This window comes from Buceros rhinoceros, unplaced genomic scaffold (genome assembly GCF_000710305.1).
Source record: "Buceros rhinoceros silvestris isolate BGI_N320 unplaced genomic scaffold, ASM71030v1 scaffold3838, whole genome shotgun sequence".
Lineage (NCBI taxonomy): Eukaryota > Metazoa > Chordata > Aves > Bucerotiformes > Bucerotidae > Buceros > Buceros rhinoceros.
The window spans coordinates 64,036-81,959 of NW_010426191.1; the positions used below are offsets into that span (position 1 = coordinate 64,036).

At 43.6% G+C, this 17,924-nt stretch overlaps 1 protein-coding gene across 4 annotated transcripts in view; it reads right to left on the minus strand.

Annotated features, from left to right (window-relative positions):
- The window catches only part of MITF (microphthalmia-associated transcription factor), a 52,911-nt gene extending 41,726 nt beyond the window's left edge, over nt 1-11,185 (minus strand). The window contains exons 1-3 of one of the 4 annotated variants that reach the window (XM_010141389.1): nt 11,134-11,185; nt 4,854-4,860; nt 4,245-4,491 (exon numbers count right to left, since the gene is read on the minus strand). In XM_010141389.1, the coding sequence (XP_010139691.1) occupies nt 4,245-4,491; nt 4,854-4,860; nt 11,134-11,185 (306 nt within the window). Of the gene's footprint in view, nt 1-4,244; nt 4,509-4,853; nt 4,861-11,133 lie in introns of those variants that run through there. The other 3 variants (XM_010141397.1, XM_010141398.1, XM_010141390.1) reach the window with 3 other exon arrangements.
- Nucleotides 11,186-17,924: the final 6,739 nt, after the last annotated feature.

The window sequence follows — 17,924 nt, forward strand, 5'->3', positions numbered from 1 at the left end:
AACCCTAAGATCAGCTGCCTGGATGGACACAGAAGACTGAAAACCATGCTATAGAAGAGGCTGGGCTATCACTGCCTGTCACAAAGGCAGGGAGTTGCCCTGCTGCTGCCACTAGCTTGGCAGGTAGGAGATCACTCACTTCACAAGAATCCTGCAAGTAGCCTGGGAGGAAAGAAGGTGAGCAGGGGCACGAAAGCCACGAAAAACAGAACCCAGCAACTCTATCACATCGACTACAGGAAAAAACATAATCCTGTGCTATCAAGCAGGAAGACAGAAACAGATGAAGTTCAAGACAGCTGTGGGGAAGCTAATTAACAGACAAGCTTCACTACAGACCAAGAGCGTATTCTTTCAATTTCTAATAGCCAAGGCTTTCACCCCCCTTAACAATTTAACTCCACAAGGTCTGGGATTAATAGCAATATTTTGCAAATGGATGACTGAGGAGCAAAAGGACTAACCTATCAACAGGTCTCACTGACTACAGGCAGGGACCCAATCCACGACCTCCTGAAGTCCTGGGCTAATCCTGCTTACAGAAGTGCAGCAACCAGTTTCCAGAGATCAGCTGTGGAATACCAAAGCTGAGATCTGCAGTGGCGTTTCTGCTCAAGGTAGACTTCAACCAAACCAAGAGAACAACTGCAATCAACAACAGCAAGGACAGCTTCTTAATACCAGTTAAGTATACAAAATTAAAACCACTCCCGTATGGAAGAAGCTACTCCATAACACAACCCACTGAACACCTCTTAACTTCATTGCAGAGTTTGTCTTAACTCTTAAATAAAAATATGAACTTACTTTGACCTTAGTAACAGATCCTGATCCAACATTGAGAGGGCTTGGAACTACAACAATCATTTTAAGTCATATGCTTCTGTTCCCAGGGCAGAGCAAGAAGCTGAATTGCAGCAGGAGCAAAGAAATTCTTGTCACATCTCATAGCGTTGGTCCTCAGATGAGATGGATGAGAAGGTGCTTAAAGATAAACTAGCCTCTACATCTATGAGGCCAACATCAGCTCTGCAGGACAGCTGAAAGCCGTAACAAACCCATGGCTGTGGCATTCGAAGAGAAGCTGTTTCTCCTGCATTAGACCTGCTCCTAGTCCATCTCTTCATGAGCTGTACAAAGCAACACAAAATCGGAATTCCAACAGGTCACTTCCTACCTTGCCGAGCTACATTACTGGCCAGGAGTGATGCAATAACGAGTCATTACTCAAGAAAATGAAATCCTATTTATTCATATGGCCTTGAACACACCCCATTATGTAATTGAGGGATTCCTATGCAATGTGACATATATTCTCTTTCTTTCTGTATTGTTTCTAAATGAACATTGTGAAAATGAGTATCAAATCCAAGCTCACAAACACCTTCGGCTTTTTTGTAAACTAGTCAGTCCAAACTACCATCTTCAGATGTGAGATACAGGAGAAAGGTACCAATGCAGTGAAAAACACCAAATGTTGACAAATTCAACAGGCTTAGAATGAGGTTTTTTCATGCTAAATTCCAAAACAAACATACAAAAGCCAACAACAAAAACAGCTACTAAATTGGATCTTACTTGCTGGTGAAGTAATAGTCAAAAAGATCTCTTTGAAGACAGTTGTTGAGATTAACAATTTTGAAAGTGTAAAAATCCCCTTTTTGTCTATCTCATTCTTTAAGGTCACTAAATCCAGACCATCTGGATAATAAAGTTACCAACTTAGTTCCCTATTTATCTAATTAAAACTTCTGTACAGCTCATACGGAAAATTTGTCTACAGCTAAAAAACAACTGAAGTGTAAAAAGCAGCTGCAGGGAAATGATGTCACTGCAGGAGCATCACTGCAGGCAGAGCTGTCAGCATATCGGCACCAGGAAAATCCTGATTGATTGTTAATCTCATCTTTTGAGCCAAATAACATATTTTTAAAAAATACTAACTTATCGGGATCTTTCAGCCAAATCTTATTCTCACTGAAGCATCAGTAGTACTTTTTCAGCAAGATCATTACTTCAAGCCTGATATTTTGCACTAAATTTTTGTACAGAACTGTCCACTTTTCTAAGTTAGGGTACAAAGATGAATGTTTTGCTGCTTTCCCCCCAGAAAAAACTAAGCAGCAAAACTCTGCAAAGCAGTCTTTCTTCTCTCACATGGGCAGAGACCAAGAGGACTTGGTTTGGCTGACTTTGACTGTTACTCATGTAATAGCAGGTGACGAGAAGACAGACATCGTTTTGTTCCAGCAGGTAGCTCACATTTCTACAACCGGCACCTTCAATGCACAGTTCTCTGGCACCAAAATGTAGCTGTTGTGAGTTTCAACTTTTCATTTTCAAGCCAGTTATGGATATAGTCTCTTAATTTTTTGCTCTACTGCAGCCATTTGGGCCAAAGACAAATGCAAGGGAAGCATCGTCCATCTTTTCAGGAGGAAATGGGGGACATTCTTCTTTTGCAGCCACGAAGGACGAGGATTCAGGTCCAAGTCCTTCACGTGAAGTTCCCCAGCAGTGCTCTAGCAGGTTACAGATCCTGCGACAAGCCAGTTCCGAGTAACCCCCACTTGTAGTAACCGAGCATCACCTTCTCACTGCAGTGTCTTTGGTAGTTTGTCCCTCAGATATCAAGGGCTGCCCCCACTCCTCTCTCATATCAAAAGGCAACTGTGATTGAGCAATGTATGTGTGAAACGAAGAACGCAGACAACCGCTAATGCTTCTGCCAGGCATTGCGTTCCTTCCTTAACAGTAACATATCATCAGAAAATAAACACTTTCCTCCAAGTTTTCAGAGAGGTTTAAAAAAACCCCTAAAATTCAGGTCATAATATACTAGAATGAGAGGACATTAAAATGTGACATACGCTTATTTAACAAACAAAACGCTATTTCATAACACCTACACACCTGCTGGGTCCGAATTACAACTACAGCATCATAACCTGGAAACAAGTTTAACAGAACTGTTATACACAAACACCGTGTGTAATGCACAAACATCAGAGCAAATAGCTCTTCCCAGGCCAGTTCGCACTCCTGACAGGCTGCACATGCACACATGCTCTAAGTATAACATATTTAATTTTTAATGGAAGTGTATAGAGAAATCAAAATTCAACTGTCACCTATTTGCTCCCAGATCGTAGACCATAACTTGAGTGTGACTCCAGCGTCTCCGTTATGTGTTAGTTTTGGCACTGCTGACACACCACCATAACGCAGAATCAATAAATAAAAGCACACAATGCTTCCTCCGTAAACCCGCCACACAAACTGCTTCAGAATCCTGAGCCTGCAACTCGATTTCAGAACTAAATCTTTGAATATGCATCATCAGTGTATAACGGCGATGAGCAAACTACGAGCTGATTGTAACCAGGTTCAGTTAACTTCGCTGGTGAGAATAAACTTACCAACTGAGCGCGGTTACGAAACACCAGACTGTAATAAAGAGATTTAGCAGTAATGCAGAGTAGAGAAACTCTTCAAAACGAAGAAAAATTTTATTTTCATGAAATATGCCAGTAAATTTCTCCAAAACGTTTTGCATTCTTTTACTCCCACATCTCACATTGCTTTACTCTACTTGCACTTACCCACTGCATGGAATTATCTCTTTTCTTGTAGCTGTTCACGTTTTTCCTGAGTAATTAGCAAGCTACATCCCCTTTGACAGAGGGACACTAACAAGCTCCTACAGTTTCCAGTAGGACAAGGAATCCAAAGCTACTAATAGCAAACAAGTCATTTAAGCAAAAAAGGATTACAAAGACTCGTTGCAAGAGGCTGGAAACTCACCCGTATTTCAGATTAAGGCTTTCTGAGAAGCTCTTTTGTAATGAGTTTTGGCTCCATTTTACAAATATTTCACTGCTTTATTTTTAAAACCAAAACATCGATTTGAATATCTACTAATAATCTCTTCTTTTTGAAAATAATTAAGTATTAGAAAGACAAAAAAGTGTTTTCCAAAAGGAAAATGACGGAAACATTTGTTTTGTAACAAAACCTCCCTCCCAAGATCTCAAAGTTTAAAGAAAACAAGAGTTGCACAAACTTTAAGAGAGATTTTCCATTCTTCGCTATCAAGACACCGAAATAAGCTGCAAAGCAAACTGGAGCCCGGCTTATTTACAAAATTTCATTGCCGAAGATCCCCATAACCACATCCCTAAGTAAATAAAGTACGTTCAGATGAGCGAGAGCTTCTAAAGAGGAAGGCAGAGAAGCTGGCGTACCTTGAGGACCTCCATGGGTACCTGGGTGGCGGGGGGCAGGCTGGTGGGGACACTGACGTTGATGGCAGGTGTCTGGCTGACGGGCACTCGCTGCTGCATGAACTGGGCTGCTTGCTGCTTCTGCTGCTGCTCCCGACGCTCCTGCTCCTGCATCTGCTCACGCATGAGCTGCTGGCGTAGCAAGATTCGTGAGGTCATGCTGGAGGAGCTTAAGGGAGGCTTGGAAGCGCCAGGATGCTCGGAATTGCTGTGGGAAGACCAGAGAGAGACAGCTCAGCTTCCACAAGCAGGATCGCGGCTCCAGCAGTCGGAGCTTGCAGAATTACACCGGAACGTGGGGTGGGATGGGTGAGGATACACCACACCACACGAGCGGGAATTTGAAGCCGACCTACTTCAGGTACTTAGCAGCCACATCGGGCTGCCTTAACCTGACTGCAGCTAACCATCTCCAAACGCCAATATCCAGTTGTAAAGAGCTATTTGCTGCTTCAGTTTTTACAGCAACCATCCATGAGACAAACAAATGCTTTCACAGACAGCAGCAGGCACTCTTTTAAAGAAGTAATAGAGAGCTGTATCGAGTCTAATGGTCAGTATAGATAATACTCCAGGTCTAATGTCTAGCTCAGTAATAAATAGATAAATCTGTCTCCCATGAAAGCACAACAAAGTTCAGCTATTTTCTGCAAGATACTACTTTGGGGTTGGATTTGCTGGTGGTGACACTGTTCATAGCCAGAAACCAGAGCTCCGAAAAAAACCCAACCCCACTTCAGGCCTACCAGCATCTTCAGAGCGCAGTGAGATACAGAACAGGCAGAATAAACGACAGTAACAGCTTTATCTCAGTCACATTTTATAAAGCGTACGAGGTAGGCCTGAGCTAGCGCACTGCATGGCTTCACCACCTGAAAGCCATTTCTAAGCTACCAGCCAGGATAGGACAAACCACAGGACTTGCCATGGACCACAGGGAAAACTTCTGAAGCAACCCATCATTTTGTTAGCCCTCAGAACTAAAATCAGCCCATGCAAGGAGAAGGCTCATGAGACTGTGATGCTGCAGGGCCATGAAAACCTCATCTCAGGCTCTGGTGGTTAGGTGCTACCTGCAGGATGCTGATAGGAGAGACTGCAAAGAGTCCGGGAGCCAGCATCTCTTCCAGGTCTTGCCTGGAGGCTGCAGGCACCAACAGCTACTTGTGCTTGGGCAACCGGAGCCAGCGCTGCTGGAAGCTTTCCAGCTTTTGTTTAGGACTGATGGTAGAAAACAGTTCAGAGCAGAAATCAAAAGGGAGAACACTCACTCACTCCCCCAAGAGATCAAACTCTGCTTTTCCAGAGCACACATTTTGGGGGCAGGGAGGGAGGGACCATCCTGCTATTTAAGACCTGTCAGGCTGAAACATTCACAGAGACACTGATCCTTTTGATAAAACAAGAGAAAACCTTTGTGGTGAAACTAATGCATCTGTGGAATAATCGCACTAATTAGCTGCTCAAGACAAGTCATTGACTGTGATACTTGTAAAAACTACCACCCCTGCAATTAAGGATGAAGCATTTTAGCCTGGAAAAAAGGGGGCTCAGGGGAGACCTCATCGCTCTCTACAACTACCTGAAAGGAGGTTGTAGAGAGGTGGGGAGGGGCAGTCTCTTCTGCCAAGTAACAGACGATAGGATGAGAGGAAATAGCCTCAAGTTGCATCAGGGGAGGTTTAGGTTGGATATTAGGAAAAATTTCTTTATCAAAATGATTGTGAAGGGCTGGCCCAGGCTGCCCAGGAAGTGGTCGAGTTCCCATCCCTGAAGGGGTTTAAAAGACGTGTAGATGTGGTGCTGAGGGACATGGTTTAGTGATGATCTGGCAGTGCTGGGCTAACAGTTGGACTTGATCTTGAAGGCCTCTATCCAAACAAAATAATTCTGTGATTCTCACATTTCCTGGCTGCACATCTGAACCACCTGCACATTTCCAAACCAAGGAGACGCTTTATTTCCATGACCTGGCTAACTATAGATCAATGGTCTCCCTATTGTTTTGACCAAGCACCCCTACCAGGAAAAAAATGTTTGAGCATGCACCCTCATACAGGTATATTTATTTATGAATTATAATACATGTATTACTGAAGCACTAACGTTTTCTTCCTGCCCACCAATAAAATTGCGCAGAGACCACTGTCACAGATGAACAACAACAACAAGCAGCTGGTTTTCAGGAAGGATTCATTCTCCCCATGTTGAGGAAAAGCCTATTTTGTATCCTGCAAGCAGGACTCTCATTCGTGTGCTATTGGCTTTTTTTTTTTTTTAATAGATACCTAATGCTGCAGAACTGGTAACCCAGCAGTTCCTCCCACCTCCTTTCATTCGGAATGGTTTCTCCGCCTACCAAAGCCAAGTGTGCTGAAATCCATCTCAGGAGAACCTTCCCATGTACTAAAATTTTGGGAAATGCGAGGGAGAAGGAAGGAGAAATTATTTCCATGGCATTTCAAACAGCCCCTGCCAGGAACCTCATCTCGCTCACGCAATTGCTGTACCTACTCCCAGCAACAACTCAGCTTCCTGCAGGTCATTCAGGGGTCTACTGCTGGTTGAAACCTGTCAACAAGAGCTTCAAGTGTTGTGTCTTTAAAAGAAACAATAGGCCCAAAAAATGCTGTTCTGACAAACTCAGCTTCCTGCAGGTCATTCAGGGGTCTACTGCTGGTTGAAACCTGTCAACAAGAGCTTCAAGTGTTGTGTCTTTAAAAGAAACAATAGGCCCAAAAAATGCTGGTCTGACAAACTCTTTCTCAAAATACAAAGACTCTGAGTTTATTTTTTCTTGAGATGGCTGCTCAATATTTTAATTATTCACTGGAAATAAATGGCTTGGATGTAAAGAGGTAGGTAGTGCAAGGTACTTTTTAAACAAGGATCAAAAGAAGAGCAGACACCAGCAAGGGGAAGAATAGTCTGATCTTACATCTGTAACACCAGGTTTTGGTGGCCAGGTGATAGGGAAGCAAAAGCCTGAGAGGAAATTACTGAAGTTAGGGAGTTCAAAGGAGAAGCCAGAAAACCAGCACAGCTACAACAGAGCCGCAAGCTCAGCAGACGCATCGTTCTCAACCTGTGCAGGTTACAATTTTACGCAGCAGAAGCACACAGGCCCTGAACGCAGGCAGTGCTGGCAGCACCATGCAGCCAGACCACAGCTACTGCCATCAACACATCTGAGTTCAAATAACACCTTTATCGGGGATAAAAGCTGCTGCACAACACCTGCCTGACCAGATGATCCTGTCACGAGCACTGTCAAGGAAACTGGACAACCGCAAGACAGCTCCTGCCATGCAGATTTCCTGTTATTTATGCCTCAGGGGGCTATAAAGCTCCTTCTCTCACCACAGCAGACGCTGAAGCAGCACTCCCTCCACTTGTCACAAATGGCACCGATCGAATACGGAAAACTGTCTGAAGCTTTAGTATCTCACCCTCTAAGCCTGCTCCCATGCACAGCACGGACTGTCCTCCCACCCAGCTTCCCTTCACCGTGTCTGCTCCTCCTCTGGACCGCATCGTACAAAGCTCCAGGATGGAATGGAAGACGGTTTGGGTTTCATCACCGTGTACCCTCCAGAGAGTAAACAGAAGACAGCTTGTCAGAAACTCTGTCTTCCAGTCAAAAGAGCAGTTAAAAACTTATGTTAAAGGCTTCACCAATTTTGAAAATTCATATTTTTAAAGGTTCTTGACCTTTACGTGCCACTGCTGCACAGGCAGATCTTCTCCCACGATCAAACACAGTGCCACATACCGCAGCATGACCCACAACCTGGACACGTGGATTCAAACTCTCATACATGAACTGATTCACTCATGGGTTACGTCGAGTCGGTAACAGAGCCCACACACAACTGATACACGATTGGATTTCGATACTTCCTGCAAACACGGTTTATGGATACCATTTAATTGCAATAGATGAAACCAACTCATCCTTTTAATTGACTTATGATTAAAGTGGTTATCCATTAGCAGTCTAATAAGCACAGGGTAATACAAACCGAGGGTTATTAGTTATGAGCGTCATGTGCCAATCCAATTAATCATGAAGTGATAATGTTTGATTAAATAACTTTAAATTACATATCCTCTGCACAGATGCCTGGGAAATGTTAGTTACTGCAGCCAGAAGTTATAATGCAGATGGTCGTTGCATAATAGAAAGCAACTGATCAGATTAAAATCAAGCTTGATTTTGTTGCCATCAACTCAAGAGATCACAGAGACTCTACCTTTTAAAGCCTAATCCACCGTCCCAGACCTGTAATGATTATTTTATCTCCATCTCCTTGGGCAAAAAGACAAACTTTCTTCTTGCTCATCAGATTCTTACAAACTGATCAAACAAGTGGTCAGGTTTGCAAACGTTATTTTGCATTAGCTACTTATTTGTTAAGAAACTTCTCTGGAGATTTTGAACTGGAAAACATATTTAACTCAGCTTTGATTTTTATTACTGCTGGATTTTTCTTTTTTTTTTTAAGAAAAAAAGCCTCCAGTATAAGGTTTTGTAGACAAATGGCTATTAAAAACACAGACCAACTCCTCAAATCCAAAACTTCCTCAAACAGAGATGAACAAGAATCGAATAAAATACATGACAAAAAACAAAAAAAAGCTTTCAAGCCCACTTGCTCTGGCAGGATTGACTGTCCTGCTATAAGCAGAAAAATGACACACAAGAAAGAGGCTGTTGCTCTCCCCTGTTCATGCCAACTGTTTGTTAATGGGTTAGTCCAGAGAAATCAGCCAAGAAAAGCAGATTTACCACCGCAAGAAATCCACTGAGCTGCACCAGATCTCGGAGGTCAGAGGTAAGAAATAACACGGGATTTAAATGTTTGTGTTTCAGGCCTTACCCTTATCCCATTCATAATTATTTATAGAGAAAAGAAAGGCATCCAGATTTAAGTATCTGACGTCAGCATAAAACTATCCTGATCCTTAAAGCAAGCAGAGAAGAGGTGACCAACATGACACATACTTGGCTTGTCCTGCAGAAGGCATTATCAGAAGAGACCACCACACAGCTCCCCTTCCCACAGCCCGTCCTGTTCAACCACCACAAGTTTCCTCAAAACTAGTTTATTTGTCAAGATTCTGTTTGCAGTCCCTCAACCAAGCAGTACAACCTCAAGAAACTTTTTGTTGCCAGTATTATATATGTGGCTGAATCAAGTACAGCTTCCACCAGCATTTAACCTGCCAGCCAGCACTTCTGTTTGACACAGAAAGGGAGACAGAAAACTGGATCCCAAAACAAACAAACAAAAAAATTAAGAGGGAGCCAGATTACCCCCAAAAAAACCAAACCCCAAACCCAACAACCCACAAACAACAAAAAGCCCCCAGCACGATCTCTTCTCCATCTTCAGCTAAAGGAAGGGATTCTAAGCACAAGGAAAGTCCAGGGCATTTCCCCTGGAGCACTTTGTACTTCGTTCCTAAAATTTAATAATTGATCGTGGGTTACAGCGATGCTCCACTCACCACGGCAACTGGCTGGCGCTGCTTAAAGCATCAGCGTTAAAGAGACCAGCAAACCGACAGTTGGCAGCCTCGTACGTCCTTTCTTGCCAAGGGCAGAGCAATTACATAAACAATGTGGAGACCTTCATCAGCCATTACAATAAAGCAAGGACTAGGTTCCAGGCCTCTGTATGAAAGAAGCCTTCTGCATCTGAAGGTTACGTGTTTAAAGGACACGCTGCCTGCTGCTACACCTGCTCCGTCATCAAGGCAAACATTTTTCAGTCCCTCCAGTGCTTTCTTATCCTGACCTGCACCAGCTCAGAGATCCTGCAGCACCGATGCTTACCCTACACCAGGGGTGCACCGGTAGAACCCTCAACCCCACGGGCTCTCATCCATCTACCCGACTGCTTTGCATACACCTGGTCAACAGGGAGGAGGAGGAGAACACCTTTAAACATCCACCATGCAGATCTACTACCCAGGAGCTCAGGGTGGAATTACAAATTGAATTAATTCAGTGGATATATTTGTCTTAAAAAAAATGCAAAATATACTCAAAAAAACACCAACAAAAACAAACCACATGAACCAAACACTTTGTTTAATCCTCAGCGAGTAATTTTTTCAGTGGCTGTACACCATTTAGTAGTTTTCCATTTTTCTTCCTGTCTAACACACACACCTTCACAAGCTGCTGAACATAATGCTTTCTGAACTTAATGAAAACCTCTCTCATGACCCAGGAGCACTCAGTAAATAATTATTAAGCTCCGGAGGTGGCTTTTGCATGAGTGTTGACTTAATAAAATGCCCCGAGTTGATCTGCTTGAATGCCCATTTACTTGGGGACACAGCTTACAGGATACCTTGGAAAGCTTGATCACCACCAGATTAAGGAACAAGGTAAAACTAAAGAGGTTCCATCTAGAAGCTGCAAAGGTCATATGTTACAATTCTTTACTACTGTTCCTGTTAAAAGGGAGGTAAACAATTGCAAACCAAGAGTATTCTAAAAGACTTCTATATAATAATTACTATAATGCACCAAGTCTTTTTATGCCTAAACTGAACTGCCATTAGCCCAAATGTGTGTTCAGCACAAATTTTCAGAAGAAGATACAGGTATCTACATATATACACGTATATTTACATTTTTTTAAAAGACGGAATATTTTATAAGTCTTCCCCTTCTGAAAGTCACCACTGTTATCACAGCTCCTGTGGCTCTGTAGAAGACAGTGGCCAGCTCCCAAACACGGTATTTTTATCTCCCAGAACACAACCTCCATGACAACAAATCAATCATGCAATCTGCTCACGGTGCCATCGCTCCAGGAAAGAGCCACTTACAGACAGAAGCTGTCAGAGGAGCAGGACACAAACATCTGAACTCTAACAGCTTCCATCTTTCCTCCCATGTATGTCCTCATGAGCACCCTTGGGCGAAAGTCAAGCGGCGGCCCAGCCAGTTGTGTCTCTAGGGGTGGCTCCAGATAAGGACCTGGCAACTCCAATCCCCATGGAGCAGCAGCACCGGCAGCAGTGCGCAGCCTGCCAGCCCTGCAGACCTGTGCAATCCAGCACCTACCAAGGAGAAGAGAGGGATCATTGAGGCAGCCATACACAAGGTCTTCAGATACCACAAAAGGACAGCCAAGAGGTTTAGAGTGAGGATCTTGTTACATCTTGCCTCACCTGTATGAGAGTATTGCACAAACTCCTGATGGAGACAGCCCGGAGACAGGCGTGGGTCTGCAGCGAGCGCAGATAAATACCCGATGCTACTGTGGGGCTGAGCATGATCCTCAGACCCGCGTCCTGTCGGCTGGACCACCCTCACCATCCTGCAGAGAGACAACCCGCTGCAGGTCTAGGAGAAACGGAAGAGGCAGGCTGGTGCTGAAAGCACTTCTCCCATTCACTAATTAAAAGGGGGGTGGATCCGGCCATTAATGCCAGAGGAGTGAATAAGGGCTGTTTGTAATGGCACAATTTTCTCACGATCTTTATCACCAAAAAGACAAAAGGGGAAGGGTGGGTGCAAGACAAATGCGACATAACTCCTTCTCATTCCAGGTTCACCTAGGAGAACCTCCACCTAGGAACCACTGGAAGTGCATCTCACACAGACTAGATGTGCACAGAGACTTGGTGTAATGGTGTACGTATCGTTTTCTCAGTTTCACCTCTGCTCAAACAGGCTGAATCCCTCAGGCAGAGAAGGATGAGGCAGGTGAAGACACCTACTGACACAAATACGTCAAGCTCCCAAAAACGTTCCATGGAGGGTTAAAGGAACTTAAGGTGTAGCTGACTGTGCTACCCAGCATGGGTTTGGTGCTCATCAAACTTTCCATGTCATCACAAACTTTAGAAAAGGTATTAAAAAAAAAAAAAGAAAAAAAGGCACAGGGCAGATCTGTCTTTCACTGGAAAGCCTGACCTTGTCAAAGGCTTTCTGAACCATTTTTCAGACACCACATCTATGGGTACTTCCCTAAAGCTCTAAAGAGCTTTACACACATTTGCAAAACAAAAAGCCAGATAGCTAAAACAACCAAACAGTGATGAAAGAAAAAGGAGGAGATAACACTCCACTAACAACCACTGTAGTTCGTGATTTTGTAATACAGAATTCACCTTTTATGTGGGTAAATAGACAAGATAACACCGGCAGAGGGAAGATGACATATGTTCACCACGCTTTCTAATACTTCACAACTCCATAGTGCCCAGATCTGACTCCACATCACCTTTCTGTCATATCTTGGTTTAGAAATTATCCACCTCTTACATAGTCGGATAGCAGGTTAATTCACAGAGGCAGCCTTGCAGAAAACAAGGCTCGACCGTGTTGGGTTCACAGCTTGTACCCATCACTCACATGCTCAGATTCCCTCCCAGCCAAAAATCTGCCGCACTCCTTGAGGTTTACAGCGATATAGCAATTCCCAGCCTAAATCCTTCCACTCATCCAAGGTTTTCTGCTCATTGACTCCACTGTTGCAGCAATGTTCAACGCTTTCCAAAGACGATGAGGCAGCTCAAAGCCTCATCTCATGCAGATGATAACCTCACTCTGGTATGCTGAGCAACCAGGACCTTAAGTAGTAAAAGGGAAAGTGTTTATGGAAGATTTGCTTTAAATGATTAAGAACCCCAAACAGTCATAATGAAAACCACAGAGTGAATGCAGTGCTCAGTATGTGATGGGTCAGCGCAGGACTCGCTCCTTACAGTGAATACTACGTGCAGGGAACAAACAACCCCTAAGACATCACTGCAACAACTCTTCACATTAAAATAATCTTGGATGGATACTATGCAAACTCACACTTCCATCTCCAGCCAGTGCATCGTTGTTCATTACAGGACCTGAGCAGATCAGGGAGTAGCTTTAGCAACTCTCCAGACTGCAGAAACCAATTCCTCAGCACCCACGTTTAAAGAAACTTCAATTTTAGAGCCCTTAAGCATTACTCATAGTTCTTTGGCATTTTTGGCTATTTGTAGAAAAGTTATTGGGGCAAAGAGGGTTGTTTTACTGTGCAGGCTGAATGACTGGGGGAGGAAATAAGCCTTAATTCAGCAACAAGTTTCTTTACCAACCATTTGGATATTTACACTGCAACTGCAGTTTGCGGTCGCATGACAGACTTGCTGCTGCGGGTACCCAGAGCAGAGGCAGGAACGAGGAGTACGCTCCAGTTGCCCACGTAAGAAAGCATTAGTGATGGTTACAGACTTCCTAAGCAAGGCCAAGCAAAATGACAGTCCTTCACTGGAGCAATTGCCCAGCTGCAAACAACTACAGAAGAGATGGCCTTCGGTTCTCTTGCTTAGGCCATTCAGCGTGACCCACCGCATCCCTGACATGGGGTAATCTCTAAGTCTCCTGGAGAAAGCAAACCCCAGCAGTCCATCAGGGAGCTCTGCTATGCTGCCCCTGGATCCAGCAGCATCCCCAGTACTGCCACATCCAGCAAGAAGGCCGCTCTGTCCCCAAGTATCTATCCCAAATCCCAACCACTTGCAGTTCAGGGATTTCCCAAGATGGGTTTGTGTGTGCTGTGGGTCACAGCAGAACACCTTGGGGGCTCTTGGTCCATGCAAGCGTTCATTCACGGTCCCCTTCAACCACCAACCAGCATCTGTAAATCCCATTTTATGTTCACAACATCTACAAGAATTGCAGTCTTTCACAAAAATATTTAGCACTGATTAAAGGCTGAAGTACCAGGGAATTGGCATCTCCACGGACTGTTCTAACAATTCCTCCTCCACCCCTGTAAAAAAAAAAAAACACCAAACCAAAAAAACACCCTACCCCTTGTTTCTAGCCAGAAACTGTTCAGGAACTCCAACGAGAAGAGGAAAATAATCATCTGAACTTGGGCAGGTAAACAAAATAAATATCAAATAAAACACTTGATACACAAGTCTCATTCAAAATAAAAACATTTAAGCAACTTTTATACTTTGATTTCACAAACTGTCAAAACATATACAAAAAGATCCTCCTTCATCTATAAGTCTTTTCTTAACACCTTAAACACAGCCCTGCTAACACACATCCATAATCTCATTTTGCAATCACCCTTTTGTTCCACATCTTTATTTTGCATCTAACAAGCACAAGCTCTTCTCAGAGGAGATACCAGGAAAAATCCTCTGAAATAACTTTATGCAACCAAATAAAATCTCAAAAATTGATACAGCTGCAGTCTGTAAGGGCTATTATAAAGTAAAGCTGTTCAACATGGTCCATGTTTTGCACAGTTTAAAGACACCTAAGTGAGACACACTGTCCATGTAACTTGCTGCAGAAATACTACTTGTTTCTTTTCAAAATAGATAACGGGCATTGGTTTACTTTTGAAAAACTAAAATAAAAATAAAACCCAAACAGCCAGCTCAAAACTATTTACATGTCTTTTTGTTAGACCCTCTTAATCCCTTCTGCCCTGTCAGAAGCATAGCACTTGAATGGCTATTTCTGTTCAAAGCTATATTTGTTGTGGAACTAATGCAAACTCCTGAATCATGTAAACAGAGGCAAGAGCCAAAAAATGTTTCACTGGACTTGAAGTTCACATCTGCCTTAGTTACTAGAACAAAAAAATAAAGGCAGGAGCTTAGTTTATAACCAATAATCCTGCAAAGACTATAGTTAATCATGAATTCTCGCAACAGGGTTTTGTTTAATCTGGTTTATTTAGCATTCATGACCTTGGCAAAGTACCTGCAGGAACACCCACCATTACCGTGCAGCAGCAATTCACACCTTCTGTTATTTCGGGCTACAGCAGAGGACAACACAGAGCTACATTAGTCAGCCAGGTTTATAAACCTGCAGTAAAGTCACCTAGAAATGAGGTGTAGTTCCAGACTTGCTGGAGCCCAGCAGCCAACAGCACTGCCATCCCTAAAAAGCCATACTATAAACGGTTCAGCCTGGACTGGGTAGCAGCTGCATGTTTCTACAAAATAAACGTTTGGCAAACATGCTGCTGGGAGCAAAATGACCCTCTCATTTCTTTAGTTTCTTGGTTGAGAAAGGTTAGACTAGATACCATCCCTTCACCTCGACCTACCACTTTGAATGCAAACTTCATCATCTTTTTACTTGTCTTCTACTAATCCTCCTGATCCTCCTCCAGCAGGAAGAACCCCCAATATTCCCAACATGCTGGGAACTATGAAAAGCCCCAAAACAACAACAAAAACCCACGCTGATCCCAACTTCCCACAAATTTCAAAGAGCTGCCACCGCAGGCAGGAACAAATTCTGCCAAGTGGTCATTGTCACTGAACTGTAGAAGAGGTACTACAGGTACGAGGACAAGCAGCATATTTTTGGATAAGGGACATCAAAGGTGGATTAAGGAAAACAAAAAAATGTTCCCTTCACTATCCACAGAAAAAATCTGTATTAAATCGCAGTAGCCTGTTTTTTGCCATACAACCTTTGCTGAACTCAGAATTTTAGCAGCTGCCTTATACTGAGTTGCCAGTATGCATATAATTCACTGAAAATATTTTTCCCCATCCTTTTAGAAAGGCTGCTGCAAAGCCACATGCAGGAACCGCAGTTGGTTTTCCAAGCACTTAGGAAAAAAATAGAAAATTAAATAAAATGTATTTTTAGCAGCCTCCAGAACAAACAAGATGATTTGTTATTCTTGTTTTGTTTTTAAAAGCAGATAAAAAACGTCTTGTCCATTCATACTCACATTATCTACCCCTCATTGTAGCTTGCACAAATCAGGAGTCAAAAGATTCCACTTTAAAAGTTTAACCTTACACATCATTATGCTTCTGTGTCTCTTCACAGAGCTAGAACCTGGCTATACAATTCCTAATCTTAATAGAAGGGCATATATCTGGTTTTGCCTAGAATTGACATTGTAGACTACTCAGAACTGTACTAAAGCTGGTATTAACCTCTACACACTCTAGGGTACAGAAAATTTGCATCAGCAAAGTTATTCAATTAACACCTGCACAATCAAAGCGTCTGCGATCTTCTTCACAAGTTATCAAAAAAAAAAAAACAAACCACCTCCAAACCAGGGACCCCACTCCTGGGCTAGGGAAAGCCATCTTCTGCAGGGATTGTTTCTTCTCCTCCCACCAGCAAACAGCGCTCCCCCTTCACACACTAGATGGAGCTTTGTCCCCTGTGTCCCCAGCCGCAGGCTGGCACCACACCGAGCTAGGGATAAAAAGGGTAAAGAGGCGAAGGGTGAAACGCCGACCTCCCCCCAATAAACAACAGCTTCAGGAACGGCATGAGACCAAGGCACGTATCTGGGCCCTCTCCACACCCTCCCTGGTCCCACTCCCTTCCTACCCCCATTAATCTCTCCTCCCAGCACTGTTCTGGCACTTCCAAAGAATCAAAGATTTCAACAGCTCCAAATCCCAAAGCACGCTGCAACTTCTACCAGCCTTTACTGTGGCCATGAGGCACTGCCTTGAGGTCACACCTCATTAAAACGACATTTCTCCCCTCCTGAAGGGACACATTTAAGCTTATTACCAGATTACACACCTGAACTGCTCACTGGTTTTCCTGGATCCCTCTTCATATTCCCCCTTATATTCTTTCAAAACAAGCTTCTCCACTCTAGTGACCTGGAACATCTACCTAATGCCTCTGCTAAGGCTCCAGACTTGGATCCATTGACACTTTTGGGAACAACTCACTGATAAGAGAAAAATTCCCCTTGACTTATCTGCTGGCTTTGGTCTGTAGAGTTTCAGAACATGGTTCAGGAGAAACAGCTCATCCTTCTGGTGAACTGCCACAACTCCATCACATCTTTCAAAACACAACAGGATATGGTCCATCATCTGTATTTCTATGATGAATTTAGAGTCAACAGGAATGAGTCACTCCTAATGGCAGTGGAACACAGGCTGAAAGCAGCAGCCTCAGGCTGCATCAGACAAGGTAATACCAGAGAGGATGGAGAAGCACTGATGTCCATAGTACAGGATGTCTGTCTAAGACTCTGTGGGCAAGGGCTCCTGCCCGGGCACCTCTGCTCAAGAACAAGAAGCTGAGATTGAGGTGATGAGAGGAACAAGAGCCCACTTTATAGTGGGAAGCTAAGGAAAAGTTTGGCATTTTCATTTCACAAAATGGAGGTTGACGGGGATGAGTGTTGCTGTTTCTCTGCTGTATTTATAGACAAACACCCAGGAGAGAACAACCCTGGCATTTCACCACGCGATATAAACCAGCTAGGAACAAGATTAAATTGGTACCAACAATCTCATTCTGAGAAGTCCAGTCCCGAAACTGTTTCCAGCTGGAGGACTGGCAAAAGAACAACTTGCTTCTTTTCAGATAAAGACTCGTTGCCTAATCAAAGTAGGTCACTGTGGAAGGAAACAGCCAGTAACGAATTACGGGCCACAGAAGGTGCCCTCCAGACAGAGGCTCTATCAGGACAGATGCAGGACAAACTCTCTGGCAGAGCACAGGGACATGCAGTCATGCCAGAATACAGTAATTGCACACAACAGGAGCTGTGGCCGTCACACACATCAGCATGGTCAAATCCAATCCTTCTGGAAGGTGAGCATGTCAGCTTGATCGGGAACCTCAGCAGGTCCCACCGAAACAAAGACGCTCTT